The sequence below is a fragment of the Chelonia mydas genome, chromosome 1 (assembly GCF_015237465.2).
Source record: "Chelonia mydas isolate rCheMyd1 chromosome 1, rCheMyd1.pri.v2, whole genome shotgun sequence".
Lineage (NCBI taxonomy): Eukaryota > Metazoa > Chordata > Testudines > Cheloniidae > Chelonia > Chelonia mydas.
This window is the reverse complement of record NC_057849.1, coordinates 239,898,669-239,918,482: the sequence shown is the minus strand read 5'-3', so window position 1 is coordinate 239,918,482 and position 19,814 is coordinate 239,898,669. Positions and strand designations below refer to the sequence as shown.

The following is a 19,814-nucleotide window of genomic DNA, read 5'->3' as shown; positions in this document are numbered from 1 at the left end:
ATGCTTTAGGTAGGCTTTGTGATAAGGATCAATGTAACAGCTAAAGGATTTTCTTTGGTTTTTATAGCCTGTGCCAGCAGTGGCTTCTACAATGGTTACTGGAGTGGTGTCTGCACCGGCACAGCCCCTGAGAGAAGGTATTTATACTGACACGTGCCACCTCAGTCTTCTGAGGAATGTGAATGGACTTGCTGAACAAGAGGATTTGATGTTAAATGGCTGTCCTAAAACTGCAGGCTTTATTAGAGGAACTGGAAAGTCACTGGCTTTTGATGAACTAGACTAAAATTCTCTTACTGCAGGTCGAGAGGTACAAGGGATATGCTAACTTATTTAATTTTTAAAACTCTCCGAAAATAAGCTAAATCAAGATTTACAAGGACTCTCCGCTAAACTTACTGCTAAGGAAAAGTATCCGGATTTGTGGAGTGAATGCCTCCTCTCCTATATTACACCTCTACCCTGATATAATGTGGTCCTCGAGAGCCAGAAAATCTTACCGTGTTATAGGTGAAACCGCGTTATATCGAACTTGCTTTTGGCCTCAAGCATTTCCGTTATTAATAGTCACTTCGTGCCCCCTGACTGACTCCCTCAGAACTCCCGACCCATCCAATCCCCCCACTCTCTGTCCCCTGACTTCCCCAACCCCTGTCCACACCCCTGCCCCCTGACAGGCCCCCCGGGATGCCCACGCCCTATCCAATGCCCCCATCCCCTGACCGCCCCACCCCCAGAACCTCCGAACCATCCAACCCACCGCTGCTCCCTGTCCCCTGAATGTCCCCCAAGATCCTCTGCCCCTTATCCAATGCCCTGGCCCGGCCCCCTTAACACGCCGCTCAGAGCAGTGTGTCAGAGCCTGACACGCTGATCCGCCGGAGTGTGCAGTCCTGCCCCCCCCAGAGTGCTGCTTTACCAAGTTACATCCAAATTCGTGTTATATCAGGTCACCTTATATCAGAGTAGAGGTGTATATAGTCAGCAAGAGTGAGAAGACGATATTGCTAATTTTGATCCTTCTGTGCCTTATCAACAGATCTTTAGGTATTTCCCTTCTTTACAGTGTGCAAAGAAGTGGAAATCTTCATATGAGCAGCGTGCGGGAAAAAGATTTGCTTTCTGGTTTCATTTAGAGAAGTTGAGGAGCAGACCGTGGACTTTCCAATCCTAAATGTATATCCAGCTGCTAAACAATTAGTGATTGTACAGTTCTGTAAAGGTTCCAGAATGTTTCAGGTATAAAGCGCACACATTTCTGCCAAAAAATGACCCAGTTGCATCACAGCTGCACGTATTGCTGGAGTGCAGAGGTGCTCAGTGCATGTCCTCCTTCCTCAGCCACAGCCCCCTACATCACAGGTTTTGAGTAGTTGTGTAGAGCCATTATGGCCACCAAAGAATTTCTCCCTCACTAGAGGGACCTCTAGGTAGCTAGTTCCACAAGTCCAACAGTGCAATGCAGCTGGAGTGTGGGGGCAGGGAGTCCAAGAATCTGGCCCTGAAGATCTAAGAACTAAAAATGATTCTCAGCATTTGATTTTTTCTTTTAATCTTATATGTTCATTTCTGTATTAATATACTCATTCTAAATTTTATACTGATTTAATGCTTGGATAATCAACATTTGGCAGTAGATAAAAAATGCCTAAAGGAGCTGGCCTTAACTGAATTTGCCACTATTGTCCCATTTAAACAGCAGTCTATATCATTCACTAGTAAGCTACATAACTTCCCTGAGTGACATGCCAGTTAAATATAATACATGTAACCTGGAAGTATAATTAAGTGTCATAATAAGATGAGTGGGATAACTATAGTGAAAACCAATTTGTCTTGAAATTGTAGTATGGCCCGGTGTACTACATAATGTTCCTATGGGTGCTGCACTTCAGGTGCGCATGTGCCTTTGATAGGAGCCTTTTGGTAGCAGTGTCAGTTAGGTCCACACATGCACCCCAACTATCTTCATGCCCCATACCAAAGGTATGTAGGGCAGTGTCAGATGAAGCACCTCTTTCTACCCAAAGTCTCTCTAAGTGGATTTCTGGTTGTAGCATCCTCATAGAAGGGGGGGATAATGTTAGGTCTTCTTCTAGGGTTATAGCCCATTCCACTAGGTTTCAGTTTGCTTCCATTGCTCTGCTGAGAGAGGTTCTCATTGAGGAAATATGCAAAGCTGCCACATGATCTTTGGTCCGTACCATCTCAAGACATTATGCCTTAGTACACACCTCCTAGGGGAGACACTGCCTTTGGGTCTGCAGTTCTGCAAAAAGTCTTAGACTAGGTTCTGAAGCATCCAGCTTCTTCAGGGAATACTGCTTGGGAGTTAAGTGAAGTTGCTCCTGGATGAATTCTGTGCCACTGTGCAATGCAGAATTTGTACAGAATTTCATTTCCCCTTCCTGTCTGTCCGTCCCCCCCCCCACAGTATTGGTGCGTTAGAGCAGGGAGCTGCCGGACCTGGCTGAGACTGGCTCCCCAGCTTATACCGTGCAGGCAGGCTGCAGTTCCTGGGTTTGCCAGCTCTGCTTGGTCACATGGTTCAGGTGGGCCCCCTTCCTCCATGGCAGCTGCTGGAGCCTGCAAGTTGCATCCCACAGGGACAGGCAGGAGCAACAACTGGGAGCTTCGGGGGGGGGCACTGCTTTCTGGGAGGGGAGGCTGAGGATATGCGTGGGAGCCTGCCAGGGAGAAGTGTGACTGGAGCTGTTCTCTTCCCTGCCACCCTCCTTTTTCTCAATTTCAGCATCACAGGATGCAGAGAGCAGTGAAACAACTACCACTGCAGGAGCTGGAGTTTTTAAGATGGGACGATTTCAGGTAGGAAAATGTTACTTTGTAGATTTACTCTGACCAGGGCATTGATCCAGGAATCTCACTTTTTGTTATGGCAAAGCAGTAGGACCCAGATTTATCAAGGTATTTAGACATTGCTGCACTCAGCATTGTAATGCCCAGCTAATTTTGGAGCCTAAATCTCATTTTCAAAAATGGTTTAGGCATGTAGGTGCCTAAAACCCATTGGCTATCAATTGGATTTAGGCTTCTAAGTGCCTAAACTACTTTTGAAAATGAGATTTAGGTTCCTGAATCAGTTGGGCATTGCAATTCTGACTGAAGCAGTGCCTAAATACCTTGAAAAATCTGGGCCTTCTTGATTGGTACCAGCTCCTGGCACACCATTTTACTGGGAGGAAGTGCCAGTATTGAGTTTGATGTGAATTCAGCTTTCTATTCATGAACTCTACTCCCAGTCAGGGTTAATATCACACTTTATTGCAGCGATTTCTGGTTTGTGACCATGGCATTCTGTGACAACTGAAGCCTTGAAATAAGTTTTAACTATGTGTTGACTTTGCTGTTAGTAGTCCAGATCTTTAATGTTAGCCACATGATGGCTAATGTGACATTGGTGCACTCTGTATCATTCTCTAAATTTGGTTGTGAAGGAATCTTACTGAAAGATGTAGTTCTTGAAAGAACAGATGTGGATGTGTATGAAACAAGTTGAGATGGCTTAGCTCAAGAACAGATGATACACCTCTACCCTGATATAACGCGATCCGATATAACACGAATTCGGATATAATGCGGTAAAGCAGTGCTCCGGTGGGGCGGGGCCGTGCGCTCCAGTGGAGCAAAACAAGTTCAATATACCGCGGTTTCACCTAAAACGCGGTAAGATTTTTTTGGCTCCCAAGGACAGCGTTACATCAGGATAGAAGTGTATTTAGCCTGCCTTTACCTAGAACTATGGGATGAGTGGATATGTGGCCAGGAAATGGAGACGGCAGCTTGCTTTGCTGTGCTCAAGGCAGCTGGTTAATTTTCCTGTTTGACATGTTTCTGACCATAGAGGTCAGCTAGAGCCTGTTTTATATTGCTGTGCTCACTTAGTGTTTCAATCATTTCTAGGTGTCTGTGGCAGTGGATAATGGACTGAGAGAGAGTGATGGTAAACCTGAAGAAACTAAGCCTGTGCATTTTGAGACAACCTCCTCTGATTTATCTTTGTCTGGCAGCAGTCCAGAGAGTACGCTTGTGAAGCAGACTTCCAGTGGGACAACAGAAGCTACCACTGGTACCTCCTTAGATATGACAGATGGTGTTGTTTCACAGACATTTCCTGCCATACAATTGCCATCAGAGGCTGGGCAGCCAACTAAGGTTGGGCGCTTTCAAGTGACAACAACAACAGACCAAGTGGGTCGCTTTTCTGTGTCCAGGACTCAAGATGAGGTCACCTGTGTGGAGAAAGAACCCCCAATGACTCTTCCTCTTTCTGTGGATTCAGAACAAGTTTTTCATCCAGCCATGTCTCCAGAGAAAGAAGTGCCAGAATTGGTGGAGTCCAGGGAGTCTCCACTTATGAATGGGCCATCATCTGATCTGGAGGCCGCCTTCCTGAGTGGAGTGGCAAAGGAACTGGATGATGGCTCAGGTAGCCCAGACTCTCTCCAACCACTCGGTTCAAAAATCAGCCTCCCCATCCAAAGCTTTAGCAACTCATTGAATTCTTCCTACATGAGCAGCGACGAGTCAGATATTGAAGATGAAAACTTGAAATCAGAGCTACGCCGGTTGCGGGAAAAGTAAGATTTCTTCTTTGAGAATGTTGTTTGATGTGTGAACTGTAATAGTTGCTTAGTGTGAATCTCTCCTCTGTATGGCAGGTCAGAACTCTCATAAAGGAAAGAGGAAAAAGGACTGATTTTTAGAATGAGACTCTGTTAAATATATTTTTCTGCAGTAATTGCTAGAGTTTTCACATAGGGTAAAATTAGTTTACTGATTAGATGAATGTGATGGTTCTTCAAGTGATTGCTCATATCAGTTCCAATTAAGAGTGTGTGTGCACCACGTGCACAGTCATTGGAAAGCTTTTACCCTAGCAGTGCCTGTTGGGTTGGCTGTGGAGCCCCCTGGAGTGGCGCCTTCATGGAGCTCAATATAGGACCCTGCGCGACCCAGTGCCGCCTCAGTTCCCTTTTACTGCCAGTGATGGTCGTTGGAACTGCAGTAACTTGCTTAGCAAGCTCTCCTCTTTCCCTAGCTTTCAGTTTAGTTAGTTCAGTTATTCCTATCCTTGTTCAGTTTAGTTTTAGTGTTTTTGGTTGTTATAGCAGATAGCAGTTGGGAGTGGGGGGGTCTTCCCCTTCACCCCCACCACGTTCTCCTTTGGGACTCAGGGTATGCCTAAGTCCCAAGGGTTCAAACCCTGCAAGTCCTGCAACAAGACCATGCTAACGGGCAACCCCCATGACGCTTGCTTAAAGTGTCTGGGGGAAGCGGACAAGTGCAGGATTTGTACAGGGTTTCACCCCAGAACAAAAAAAAGGAGTGAGATTTTTGCCTCAAGCAGCTCCTTATGGAGGCGGCACTTAAACTGCCGGCACCAAAGTCATGGGTGCACAGCGCCCCAGTGGCGGTGGTAGAAGCGGCACTGTGGAAAGACTCCGGGAGAGATCTGGGGCACGGCTACTCACCGGTGCCAAAACCTGTGGGATTGAGCTGGCACTGGTCCCATTCCCTAATGCAGAAGTGGCACCAGAAGCAGGGGAGGAGAGGATCTCAGACTCAGAGACCCACCCCTTTGGAGCCAGCCAATGGGATATGTCCCAGAGTGGAGCACCCAGGGCCGTAGACTTTGGAGCCAGCACCGTCAATTTTGGTTCCGCAAGGGGGACCATCGAGTCTGGTGCTGTTGGACTCCCCGAGCTAGGTAATTGAGGAGGTGGAATTACCATCTTCCCCAGACACCTTTGAGGCCGTGAGGGACCTCATCGCCATGATGGCACCGTGGTCCCCGGTCCTTCGAGCCAAGCCTCTGGTACCACAATGTGTGGCACTGTCTCGAGGCAAACCGGCGATGCTTCGTCCCTCAGCACCGCTGGTGGAATCCGTCGGCATGGCTCGAGGACATGCCAGTGCTCCTGATCACGATGCTGATCCCCACTGCACAGAAGGTCCCGCTCCTGGCACTGGTTATCCCGGCACTGTTCCCCAGCCTTGCAGCACTGTCCTGGCCATTGCAGTCCCGGTCCCCATCTTTGGACTCAGAGACGGGGTCTAGATACTTAGAGCGGGGCCGCACCAGTCAGGCTGTGGAAGGCCTGAGGTGAGGGCAAGACCATGGCCTGTGCAGTGGCAGAGCCCAGTGCAGTGGGAATTTTGGACCCTGTGTATGTACCACCAGGCCCAAAGTGCCCAGTCCAAGGGTTCCCGTTTGGTGGCCTCTGAACCGTGGGTGCTGGAGGCATCAGCCAGTCACCCCACCCCTACGGGTGCCGAGGAGGTACCCGTTGCACTATACCTCCCCTGGAACCAACGCCAATTCCTAAGCCTGATCCAGGTGTGGTTGGCCCTGACAGAGGCAGGACACGAGGCCCCTGGAGACCAAGAGGGTCAGGAGGACCCTGTTCCCCCATTAGCCTCCTCGTCATCCTCCCTGGATGAGGCAGTTGCAGGCACCTCCATCTCTGGACCGCCCCCCCATAGACAGCCGTACTCACCAGTACCTCCTTCACAGGGTGGCGTGAAATATGCAGGCCGAGGAGGTGGTGGTGGAGACTGAGGACCCGATGGTCAACATCCTGCCCCCGAAGGCCTGTCAAGGGTGGCTCGACCTCTCCTCAAGACTATACAGACCAATGCTAAGACCGTTTGGCAGACCCCGGCCTCCATCCCTCTCACTGCAAAGGGTATGAAGAGGAAGTATTTTGTCCCATCTAAGGGGTACGAATACCTCTTCACAAACCCACAGCCTTAGTCATTGGTGGTGGCTGCAGTAAATAATGAGAGGCAGGGACAACAAGGCCCAGGGCCTAAGACCAAGGATGCCAAGCACCTAGATTTATTTGGGCGCAAAGTGTATTCTATGTGGGGGTAGCAACTCAGGATTGCCAACCAGCAGGCAATTCTGAGTAGATACAGCTTCAACTCCTTAAACTTGAACAATGAGTTCCAGGAGCTGGTGCCAACAGAGTCCAGGGAGGAGTTTGGAGCAATAGTGGAGGAGGGCAAGGCGGTGGCATGGACCTCTTTACAGGCCTCACTGGATGCTGCACACTCAACGGCACGCACCTAGTTCTCTGGTATTGCCATGAGGTGTTGCTCATGGCTGCTGGCCTCAGGCCTTCCTCCCGAGGCTCAGACCATGTAGGACCTGCCTTTTGATGGGGCAGATCTGTTTTCAGAGCAGACTGACTCTAGGCTGAATAGCCTAAAGTACTTCAGGGCTACCATGAAATCCTTGGGTATGTACACCCCGGCAACCTAATGTAAAGATTTCAAGCCTTAGCAGCAGCTCTCCTATGCTCCTTGGCTGAGGCATGACTTTTATAGAAGAGGGGACAGGAATGGCAGACGCAAGCCTTCCCACCCCACATCTGGGCAGGGGCAGGGCCTGACTAAACCATCATCTGGTTCAAAGCAGGCCTTTTAAAGGTGTGCCTGAGGACAGCGCACCAGCCACAATTCCGGATCCTTCCCAGTCTTTCTTGAATCATCTGTCCCACTTCTACCATGCTTGGGCCCAAATGACTTCAGGGTTCTCCGTACAGTAGAAGTGGGATCTTCCCTCCAATTCTGCTCCTACCCTCCCTTCAGGGACCCTTCTCTTGAGCAACTCCTTATCCAGGAGATGTGGGCACTCCTTACCATGGGAGTGGTGGAGGAGGTTCCTCAGGAGCTATGTGGCAAAGGATTCTATTCCTGATACTTCCTAATCCCCGAAGCCAAGGGGGGTCTCAGACCCACTGTAGGTCAGTGAAGACTCAACAAGTTCATGGTAAAGTTGAAGTTCCACATGTTCTTCCTGGGCACAATTATCCCTTCTCTGGATCCGGGAGACTGGTACGCCGCCCTCGACATGAGACGCGTACTTCCATATAGCTATTTGGCCTGCACACAGATGATTCCTACGATTCGTGGTTGAACGCAAACATTGTCAATTTACGGTCCTTCCATTCGGCCTCTCAGAGTGTTCACTAAGTGCATGTCAGTCGTGGTTTCTTTCCTCCACTGGAGGCAGGTGCAGGTATCCCCCTACCTTGATGACTGGCTGCTTAGGGGCCGCACCAGGGGGCAGGTGGACTCTCACGTCCGATTGGTCAGATCCACATTCGAGAGACTGGGTCTCCTCCTCAACTTGAACAAGTCAACCTTGTCACTGACCCAAAGAATAGAATTCGTTGGGGTGGTGTTAGACTTGGTTCAGGCAAGAGCACTTTTGCCAGAATCCTGATTCCAAGCCACGAGGAACATCATTCAAGGCCTCAGGCAATACCCGACCACTACAGCAAACAGATGCTTGAGTCTCCTCGGCCACATGGCAGCCTGCACTTACGTGACCCGGCATGCCAGACTGAGGCTCAGACCTCTACAGGCATGGCTGCCTTCGGCCTATTGCCCAGGACGCAACAGCCTGAATTCAGTGGTTACGGTGCTGGGGCAGGTGCCAGAGTCCCTTCAGTGGTGGCTCGACCCTCAGACGGTGTGCGAAGGAGTCCCCTTCAACAGCCCTCCTTGTCCCTAGTAATGGATGCGTCAGCTCTGGGATGGGGTGCGCATTTGGGAGACCTCCAAAAGCATGGCCTTCGGTCGCAGGACTAGCTCTCCATCCGTAACAACATCAAGGAGCTGAGGACAGTGCGACTAGCATGCCAGACCTTTCAGGCCCGACTACAAGGTCAGTGCATAGCAGTTCTGACTGACAACACCACTGCTATGTTTTACATCAACAATTACATTACGTTACTTCCTATGTTGGGAAGCCCTCTGGCTGTGGGAGTTTTGCATAGCCCACTCCATTCACCTGGAAGCATCCTATCTACTAGGAGTTCAGAACGTACTGGCGGACCACCTCAGCAGGTCCCTCTGCAATCACGAGTGGTCCATCCGCCCGGATGTCATACCCCCACCTTTGGAAGATGGAGTGTATCATCAGGTCGCTCTGTTTGCCTGGAGCAACAAAAGTGCCCAATGTTTGTGGAAGGAGCAGAACACAGCCAGGCTCAATCACGGACACGTTCCTGCTACCCTGGGGAGGCTGCCTGCTCTATGCCTTTTCCCCCATTCCCTCATCTGTACAAGGTCCTACTCAAGGTCCGCAGGGACGGGGCAGAGATAATTCTGGTGACACCAACTTGGCCTCGACAACATTGGTACACCACGCTCCTGGAACTCAGGGGATGCCCTGATCACGTTACCTCTCCTACCCGACCCATCATTCAGGTCCACAGTCCTCTTCATCACCCCAACCTGCAGTACCTCCACCTCATGGCTTGGAAGCTTCATGGACGAACCCCATGGAGCTTCTGTGCTCAGAATAGCTAAGGGAGGTCCTACTCGGCAGCAGGAAGCCCTCCACTAGAGCCACATATCCGGCAAAGTGGAAAAGATTTACTTGTTGGTGTGACTAGCATAGTACACCCCCCTCTTCAGGCAGCTATGCCTCTTTGCTCAGAGTACCTTCTGCACCTGAAACAGCAAGGCTTGGCAGTGTCCTCCATAAAGGTACACTTTGTTGCTATCTTGGCTTTCCACCCAGTTGGAAAATGGTTGGTCGGTTCCCCAAGGGTCTGGAATGGCTACATCCCCAGATCAGACAGCCTGTCCCTGTGTGGGACCTTCCTCTCCAGGCTAATTGGGGGCCCCCATTTGAACCGCCGGCAACTTGTTTCCTTCTCTATCTGTTGTGGAAGGTAGCCTTTCTGGTCGCCATTACATCAGCAAGGAGGGTGTCTGAGTTAAAGGCCTTTACTGCAGACCCACCTTATATGGTTTTCCACAGGTATAAGATGCAACTCAGACCTTACCCGGCCTTTCTTCCTAAGGTTGTGTCACACTTCCACACCAGTCAGGACATTTTCCTGCCTGCTTTTTATCCTAAGCCTCATGCCAGTAGCCATGAGCAGAGACTGCACTCCCTGGATGTTCGGCAAGCACGAGCCTTTTACATTGAGCACAGGAAGTCAAACCAGTTGTTCATAGCAGTGGCAGACTGGATGAAAGGACTCCGGTCTCATCTCAAAGAATACCTTCCTGGATCATGTCATGCATCCGTATGTGCTATGAGCTGGCAAAAATACCAGCCTTGGCTCTTACAGCACACTTCACAAGGGCTTAGGCTTCATCAGTGGTGTTCCTGGCCCAGGTCCTGATACAAGAAATCTGCAGGGCAGCAACTTGGTCCTTAGTACATAGAGTCACCTCTCATTACGCCATCATCCAGCATGCCAGAGACGATGCAGCTTTCAGCAGAGTGGTGCTCCAGTCAGCAATTCCATAACTCTGACCCCACTGCCTAGGTAGGGCTTGGGAGTCACCTAATTGAAATCGGTATGAACAATCACTTGAAGAAAAAATGGTTACTCATCTTCTTATAATTGTTCTTTGAGATGTTGCTCATATCCATTCCAAACCCACCCGCCTTCCCCTCTGTCGGAATAACCGGCAAGAAGAAACTGAAGAGGTGCCGGGTCGGCAGGGTGGTATATTGAGCACCATAAATGCGTCACTCCAGGGGGCTCCACAGCTGACCCGATGGGTGCTGCTAGGGGAAAAACTTTCCAATGACTGCACGCAGCGCGCACACACCTAATTGGAATGGACATGAGCAATGGACATTTCGAAGAACTGTCATGAGAAAGTAACTGTTTTTTTCTATACACACCCATACTTTTTATGCTCAGTTTTAACTGATACCTCTTGTGTATAAATGTGTATCACAAGTTGACACAGTCTGGTTCCAAAGTCTCCTTTGAAAATGGAACTTAAGTTCCTAAACTACCTAAGTGCACTTGAAAATGTTATCCTGAGCCCACAGGGATAGGGATAAAGATGTCAGAGAAAACTGAGCTGCCTGAGTTCTTGTGTTATTTTCTAAGATAGGCTAGACTTCGTGCGTGTGTGTATTTTTAAGGATAGCTGGCAGTTTTGGATCTTGTACATGTAAAACATCAGAAGACTCTGAGACAATACCAAGCCTAGTGGAAATTTCAAAGCCCTCATGTCTTGGGAAAGTGAGTGTGAATCTTGCCAGCCCTACAGTGTTTATGCTGAAGCTCCAGTCCTTATTGATGATCTACCCTCGCTCCCCTTCCTGGCTTTATCATTGCTATGCTATAACAGGCAAACTGTACATCAGAATTCTAGCCAATGTTACAATTTCTATAAGGGGAATGGAGCAAGTGATTTTTGTGTGTGTGTCATGGGCATCCAGCTTGTTAATTGTGGCCAAGATTTTCCACCCTCAGAAAGAAAGCAGTTCAGTGGGGTGGGACAGGACTGTTAAATTCTTATTCATGCTCTTAACTCTTTAGGCACTATAAAGAGATCCAGGAGCTGCAGAGTCGTCAGAAGCAAGAGATTGAATTGCTGTACACCAAACTGGGAAAGGTTCCCCCTGCAGTAATCATCCCCCCAGCTGCTCCTCTCTCAGGGAGGAGGAGGAAACCTACTAAAGGAAAAGGCAGCAAATCGAGTCGCAGCAGCTCCCAGGGTAATAAGAGCCCTCAGCTGCTAGGTAAGGCACCCTCAGGTTTCGGTACCAATGTGACACACAGGGCAGATGGTTTATTAGCACCTTTTGATTCTGCCTTAACTCTTTTTACAATAGATCATGGGACACCCTCAACCCACAGATTGATGGGGTGGTTGGTTGAGGTGATCTCTTGCCTGTCTCCGAGGAATCTGACTCACTGAGAGTCTCATCTGGGTTTGTACATCTCACTGTTTTTGCACAGCATATGAGTCTTCTAAGTTCCTCTCAGTCTGGTCTTGAAGAATGGCCTTGTTCATATAACCCTTACTAATGGTGTTTTGTAGTCTCGCTGGCCACTGTTTTTTTTTAGTAGGGCTGTCAAGCGATTAAAAAAATTAATCTTGATTAATCGCACTGTTGTTAATAGAATACCATTCATTTAAATAGTTTTGGATATTTTCTACATTTTCAAATGTTGATTTCAATTACAACACAGAATACAAAGTGCTCACTTTTTACAATGCTCACTTTATATTTATGGTTACAAATATTTGCACTGTAAAAAACCCAAAAGAGATAGTATTTTCAGTTCACCCAATATAAGTACTATAGTGCAATCTCTTTATCATGAAAATTACACTTACAAGAGTAGAATTGTCCAAAAAATAACTACATTCAAAAATAAAACAATATAAAAGTTAGAGCCTACAAGTCCATTCAGTCCTACTTCTTGTTTAGCCAACCACTCAGATAAACAAGTTTGTTTACATTTGCAGGAGATACTGCTGCCTGCTTCTTGTTTACAATATCACCTGAAAGTGAGAATAGGCATTTGCATGGCACTTACATAGCTGGCATTGCAAGATATTTATGTGCCAGATGCACTAACGATTCATGTCCCTTCATGCTTCAATCACTGTTCCCTAGGATATGCGTCCATGCTGATAATAGGTTCTGCTTAATAACCATCCAGAGCAGTGAAGACTGATGCATGTTCATTTTCATCATCTGAGTCAGATGCCACCAGCAGAAGGCTGATTTTCTTTTTTGGTCGTTCAGGTTCTGTAGTTTCTGCATCAGAGTGTTGCTCTTTTAAGACTTCTGAAAGCATGCTCTACACCTATTCCCTCTCAAATTTTGGAAGGCACTTCAGATTCTAAAACCTTGGGTCCAGTGCTGTAGCTATCTTTAGAAATCTCACATTGGTACCTTCTTTGTGCTTTGTCAAATCTGCACCCAAGGTCATCATCCGAGACTGCTATAACATGAAATATATGGCAGAATGTGGGTAAAACAGAGTAGGAGACATTCGATTCTCTCCCTAAGGAGTTCAGTCACAAATTTAATTAATGCATTATTTTTTTAACGAGTATCATCAGGATGGAAGCATGTCCTCTGGAATGGTGGCCGAAGCATGAAGGAGCATATGAATGTTCAGCATAACTTGCATGTAAATACCTTGCAATGCTGGCTACAAAAGTGTCATGTGAACGCCTGTTCTCACTTTCAGGTGACGTAAATAAGAAGCCGGCAGCATTATCTCCCGCAAATGTAAACTTGTTTGTCTTAGTGATTGTCTGAACAAGAAGTAGGACTGGGTGGACTTTCAGGCTCTAAAGTTTTACACATTGTTTTGTGTTTGAGTGCAGTTACGTAAAAGATACCTACATTTGTAAGTTGCACTTACACGATAGATTGCACTACAGTACTTGCATGAGGAGAATTGAAAAATACTATTTCTTCGCCATTTTTACAATGCAAATATTTGTAATAAAAAATAATATAACGTGAGCACTGTACGCTTTGTATTCTGTTGTAATTGAAATCAATATATTTGAAAATGTAGAAAAAATCCAAAAATATTTAATACTTTTCAATTGGTATTCTATTGTTTAACAGTGCAATTAAAACTGATTAATCACGATTAATTTTTTAGAGTTAATCATGTGAGTTAACTGCGATTAATCGACAGCCCTAATTTTAAGATTAGAATTCAAATACATTGTCTTTCTTGGAAGAGCATTTTCAAAACCCTAGTTGCACTCTTAATTGATTTTTATAGGTATGCATTCTGTAGAGACCAGTCAAAGTGCTTCTGCTGGCAAGAGCTGGGGATTCCAGTGTCAAAGGATGAATTCTAAAGCATAAGGAAACAGCCAGGCAAACTTATTTTTAGGAGGACCTCTTGATCCCTCCTGTTTAATTCCTGCTTGTTCTCGTCACATTTAAAGATGGACTTTCACAGTGGAGCTAAAGTTGCAGTAGACAACTGTACTTGGTGGTATTTCTGTTCCTTTGACTGCTGTTACAGATGTCTTTTATTTTCTTTTAATAGGTGCTTAACAGCACAGCATCTCATCTCAATGATGTTATAATCTCATTTTTGATGTCAGTCTGCTGTGGAAGTGACTGCAGTGTCACAAATTAAGCATTTCATGTAATTACAGGATTAAATGAGGAAAAAGATGGATTATGAGGGAAGCCATTCTTATTAAAACACACAACAGTTTTCCTAACTAGCAACAGTAGTCAGAGAAATAGGTCCATGAAAATCAAAGTTCCTTCCCCAGCACATGCGAAAATCCCTCTTAAAACCGCTTGAATGCCATTGAGCACATCGATATGGGAAGGCCAATGTTGTGAATGGAAATATTTGTTGAAGTGGCTGTTATGTTCTGGCTGCAGAGTCCACAGGACACAGCAGGGCATGTATCTTCAGCAAGTGAATTTTCTTTCCACAAACTGCATCAGTGATCTTTGTGAAATGGGTTGGTGGTGCACCAAGCAATTTTAGCATTACTTGGCCTGCCTGTTAGTAGTCTCAGTGCGAAGACCAAGGATTGAATGGAAGTTCAGTATCCATTGTCCATTTTACTGACAGAAGAGGTGCCTCCAGGTCAAGGTTGTAGTGCATTGGCAGGGTATTTTGGGAAAGCTTGCACTGTCTCTCTCTCTTTTGTGGATAAGTAGGATTTTTCAATCTCCAGTGCTGTCAGCTTCTCACATGATGACACCAAACTATTTTTTTTTAAAAGATCAGATTTATAGATGACACTCCCAAAGACTTGTTTAAATATTTCACTATTCTAAGAATGAGATGCAAAAATCCCTGCTGTCATATCTTCTCTGGGGAGTGTTATGTGAGCGGTGTATTCTGATGTAAAGGGCTCACAGAACAGAAGATGAATCTCCATACCAATGAATGAGCTATGTCAGAGTTCCCTCCCCACTCTGAACTCTAGGGTACATATGTAGGGACCTGCATGAAAGACCCCCTAAGCTTATGTTCCACCAGCTTAGGTTAAAAACTTCCCCAAGGCACAAATTCCTTTCCTTGTCCTTGGACGGTATTGCTGCCACTACCAAGTGATTTAAACAAACATTCAGGGAGGGGCCACTTGGAGCCCTACCCCCTGCAAAATATCCCCCCAAACCCCTTCACCCCCTTTCCTGGGGAGGCTTGAGAATAATATACCAGCCAATAGATTAACAAAGTGAGCACATACCAAATCCCTGGTTTTTAGGACACTTAAAATCAATCAGGGTCTTAAAGAAGAATTTTATTAAAAAAAAAAAAGGAAAGAATCACACCTGCAAAATCAGGATGGAAGATAACTTTACAGGGTAAATAAAAAGATTGAAAACACAGAGGACTCCCCTCTGGACACTGCTTCCCAGTTACAAAACACAGGAATAAAACTTCCTCTTAGTATAGGGAAAATTCACACACTAAAACAAAAGATAATCTAACACATTTCCTTGCTGTTACTTACAATTCCTGTAATTTTAGATGTATCAGTTCAGGATCTTTTTAGGAGCTAGGTCTCTCTTTGTCCGGAGAGGGAACAAAACAAAAAGCACAAACAAAACCTCCCCTGCAGATTTGAAAGTATCTTCTTTCCCCATTGGTCCTTCTGGTCAGGTGCCAACTAGGTTAATTGAACTGATGAACCCCTTACAGGTAAGTGATTCTGTACCTCTGGCCAGGAGGGATTTGATGTTACTGCATACATAAAGGTTGTTACCCTTCCCTTTATATTTATGACAAGCTAAAACTACTGTAAAGCAGTCTTTTTTTGCTTTCAAAACAAGATTCTCAGTAATAGACTGGCATCTGTCAAAGTAATGATACCTTTTCTCCCCATGCTCCGTCACCTGCACTGCTTAATTCTGCTCTTACGTGCAATGGATGAGCTATCTTGACACATAGTGAGGTAGAACAGGGCTGCAATTAGAGGCCTTTCTAAAAACCAGTTATTCCAAATTCCACTTCTGGCTCCTTTTTCAGCAATGGCAAAGTCACCTCTGTAGCCTTGGTAAGGCATGATAATCTAGATATAAGGATCCTTGTAAAAGGATAAAGGCCCTTTCCTTGGGTTTTCCTGCTGATCGTACAGTCTCAGGATTTCTCCCTTATCACTCCTACAAGTTCCTCCCAGTGATGGATTTTAGTTCTGATTTACTCACTGCAGATTTTTCCTGCTAAAACTCCCAAGCATTCATCAGCTGTAGACACACTTCCTTCTGTCCAATGGGAACAGTGGAAAAGCCTCTGAGGTGAGGTGGGGAAGCTGAATGTCTATATTGTCCCGTGTCCTTATTCTTATTTCTTTTTATAGGTAACCTGTCTTCTCAGAGTGCCCCTTCAGTCTTGCCCCCCCAGCAGACCCTTCATCCTCCTGGAAACGTCCCAGAGACTGGACAAAACCATCTGTTACAGCCCCTTAAACCATCTCCTTCTAGTGAGAACCTCTACTCTGCCTTTACCAGTGATGGTGCTGTTTCAGTACCAAGCCTTTCTGCACCAGGCCAAGGTAAGAACTTCTATGGAATTAATGCTAAGTCTTATACCAGCGAGTTCTCAGCCTCAAAATACGGTGGATTGACTTCAAGGTATGGCCTGTGCTTAGAGACTGATCAGGGTGTTAGTCTGTCTCTTTGTGAGGCCTAGCACACTATTTGCAGTTAGATTTCTAAGTTTTCAGGTTGGGAAAATTAGAGGTGAGGTAATAAAGGGGTAACATACTGCCCCTTCTGCTCTAATGGCAGCACTGAAAGGTTAGAAAAACCTGAAGAGGGTGAAAAAAATCCTTCAGAAAATGCAGCTAACTCTGCAGTTATATTGACCAAAAAATTCTGGGGATAGGGATGTAAAATATGAGTGCACAGTGGAAGGGGGCAGTTAATAGCACTCTTTTCCTTGTAGCCCTCAGACTGGGCATTTATCCTTCTGATAAGCTATTAGAGCTTTAACTAGTCTCTGGAAGGCTCTGCTTGGTATTTGGGGGCCTCCTTTCTTCCACTCATTAGGGATTGTTGGTCTATTTGTGTATTGCTTTATTCATTTCTGTGATTCACAATTGTTCCATTTTTCCCTATAAGATATTTTACAAATATCTTATATTTGTAAATGTTCCCATGAGACTAGTTGAATGCAGCAGTGTCAAGAAGCTGCTGGTGTGTTTTGTCTGAATTACAGTGTGGAGTAAAATGTAGACATTGATAGAAAAAAAAGATCAACAAGCAAAAGAATGGAAGATGGAAAGCCGCTCCTTCAGAAACTTTTCATTCTGAGGATTCTCTTCCCCTTCTCCACTAACCTGTTTTGGAAATATTGGGGCTACTAATCTGTAACTTCCTGTGTCCTGAAGTTGTGCAGTGTCTTATGTAATTGAGAGAATGCCTTTGCCAGGATTTAGACTCACCTGTGGAGTGCAGCCTTATTCCTAATGGATTAGGTATTGGAAGGTAGCACTGTTTTAGTAAAAAACAAACCAATTTGACCTATGAGTGGAGGAAGAGTCCTTGTTCCTTGTACTGTGTACATATCCCCTACTCCACGTCTTGAGGCTTGTTCTTGTGTGCCGTGTTACTGCATTTCACCCATCCAACCTCAAGTTGCTAACATCTTGTAGTTGTGTTCTGTCTCTTCTCCTCTCCTTTCTCTGTTCTTCCCTCTTGTTTTATCACAGGCTGTGCGAAGTTTAACTGTGCATCTGAGCAGGTGACGTTCAAGCCTGGTGGCAGGAGGACCCGATTTCTGAGTACGCCCTGCTTGGCTCTTTGTGTGTAACACCTTTACTCCTTCGTCTTTGTTTTTTTTTTTTCTGCTGCTTGGATCTGATGTCTCATGCAGCCCATTCTCTTCTGCCTCTTTGTATTCCCTCCACTTCATGGCTCTGCTTAACTGCTCTTAATACACCTTAGAAGTTTGGGTTCTCATGTTAAGTGTCCTGTTTAATATAGCCCTTAACAAGGGCCAAATAACTTAGATAAACTTTTAGGAAAACTTGTCTGTGGGAAATAGTGATCTTCAAGGAATTAGCAGAGAATATGGGGAGGGAATCACAAGGTATATGAATATATGGGCCTTTCCTTATGGTTTGACTTACGATTGTTACAGACAGTACTTGCTGACACCTGAGAGACTTCTGGGGAAAAAGTCTGCTTCTCCTCAGTAGCACTGACAAGGTGGCAGTGAGAGAGGGCTGCCCATTCCAAATTATAGCAATGGGGGTATATGGTGTGTGCTTTCTTTCCTAATAGGACAAAGTAGCTGCCTTAATGAAAATGTTAAATAAATTTGTATGGCTTCCTCCTACAACACATCTCCCTGTAGGGTGGGTAAATCTCTGCATGCTGTTCCCAGAAGTGCTCAGGGTAAATGCTGAGGTAATCAGAATTGCCTTTCTCATAATCACTGAGTAACTAGTGACTAAAACTGGCACTGTTTAAAGGTATTAGTCATGTGTGAAAGGAACACTAAGGCCAAATGATCACATTCCATATTAGTAGCCAAGGGAGCTATGTTCAGAAAGGACTCTTCATATTGAGGACTGGAGGCAGATTAAACATGCCATAGGTAGAGGGTTGTGGTGAGATGAAACTCCTCAAAACACCCCTTTCTTCCCACCCCACAAAAAATACCCCACATCCTTCTTATTTAAGGCCATTCCAGCTGTCCTAGCAAGCTAGTTCAAGTTTAAAAGTGGAGGGGGCAGGGAGATAATAGGATGGGGTTTTTGACCTATGAGCCTCAAACTTCTGATGTGGTTATTTGAAGTGTTTAAATGCATGGGCTAAGGCTTCAAAAACGATGCTTTTTTCCTGGGAGTGATACAAAATCCCACTATGCTTCCAGTGTAGACAGGACCTTTGAATGCTGTGACACTCCTTCTCTTCTCCTCCCCGAATCATTGGTATGTGAGAGCTGGAAGCCTTATGAAATGGCCTTCATTTGCCCCATTTCACACAACTTCCACAGACTTTTGCATTTGTCCTCCTACAGCAAGCAGCAGCTCAGCTGGGCTAGGGATCTTTGTGGATGAACTCCAATGAACAAAGCAACAGTTACAGAGCAAGCCTTCTACAGAGACAGCTGCAATGGAACTGACTAAATTATCCTCTTTATATTGAGAGGAGGGTGAGAAGAGTCCTTAATTGTTGAGTTTTTCAGCAATACTTTAAACCCTGCCATAAATAAATTCCCAATATTGGGACTAAATGCACCATTAGTGCATAATTGCTCATGTAACTTTTCTCCTCTCCCTGGTGCTTGGCTTCCAAACCACACAGCTTTAAAAGCTTTGAGCAGGTAGATTAAGGTATTGAAGGGATGTGTAAAGAATGTCCATTTGGATTTGCAAGTTTTATAGTTTCTTTTCCTGGAAGAAGTTAAATTCTTAGAAAATCTGGGAAAGCATATATTTTAGTCTTCCCTATGCCTTTTTTGGGAGGGTAATGTAAAGAACAGTAGGGGTGTCACTCCTTCCCTCTCAGTCTCTGAGATTGGCATTGTGAGCTGGATGTACTCATCGTTACTGCTTTCTTACGTGGTAGTGTACCGCTAACTTGTCACAACCTCAGTCCAGCTGTCAGTCCTCTTGAGGCAAACTATAAAGCCTCTCCTGAGAAGCAAGTACCATGCTGTGGTGGGATGGATTGTTTTCTCTTCTGAAATTTGACATTGGTGGATGGACTTTCTGAAAGGTTTATTGTAGCTGTCCTGTAAAAGTGGGTAATGCTTCCCATAGCGCAGCTTGGCTTGAACGCTCAGTTTGTTTACAGGTTGCTTGCTTCCTGGAATCTGATATGCTGCCTCAGCCACTTCTGGAGGGTGGGGGAAAGACACCTAGTTAGAAATGGCAATGAAGAGGAAACAGTGCATTGATCAATAACATGCTTTTAACTATGCAGCTGGAGCATCTAATTGGTACAGGCCTAGTAGGGGTATCTGTAACTGTTGCACTAACATTTTAGAAAAGATGCAAGGGGGATGTAGTAACAGATGGTGAGAGTACATGATCCACGCTTGGATCCTCCG

The 19,814-nt window shown here is 45.8% G+C and overlaps 1 protein-coding gene across 10 annotated transcripts in view; it reads left to right on the top strand.

Moving 5' to 3' along the window:
- Window positions 1–19,814, top strand: part of WNK1 (WNK lysine deficient protein kinase 1) — a 169,562-nt gene that overhangs the window by 136,307 nt on the left and 13,441 nt on the right. For 9 of the 10 annotated variants that reach the window (XM_043540308.1, XM_043540290.1, XM_037877892.2 and 6 more), the window contains 5 exons: window positions 68–137; window positions 2,753–2,826; window positions 3,922–4,598; window positions 11,331–11,533; window positions 16,111–16,305. In XM_043540308.1, coding sequence (XP_043396243.1) covers window positions 68–137; window positions 2,753–2,826; window positions 3,922–4,598; window positions 11,331–11,533; window positions 16,111–16,305 — 1,219 coding nt within the window. Of the gene's footprint in view, window positions 1–67; window positions 138–2,752; window positions 2,827–3,921; window positions 4,599–11,330; window positions 11,534–16,110; window positions 16,306–17,463; window positions 17,536–19,814 lie in introns of all 10 variants that reach the window. The other variant, XM_043540295.1, reaches the window with a different exon arrangement.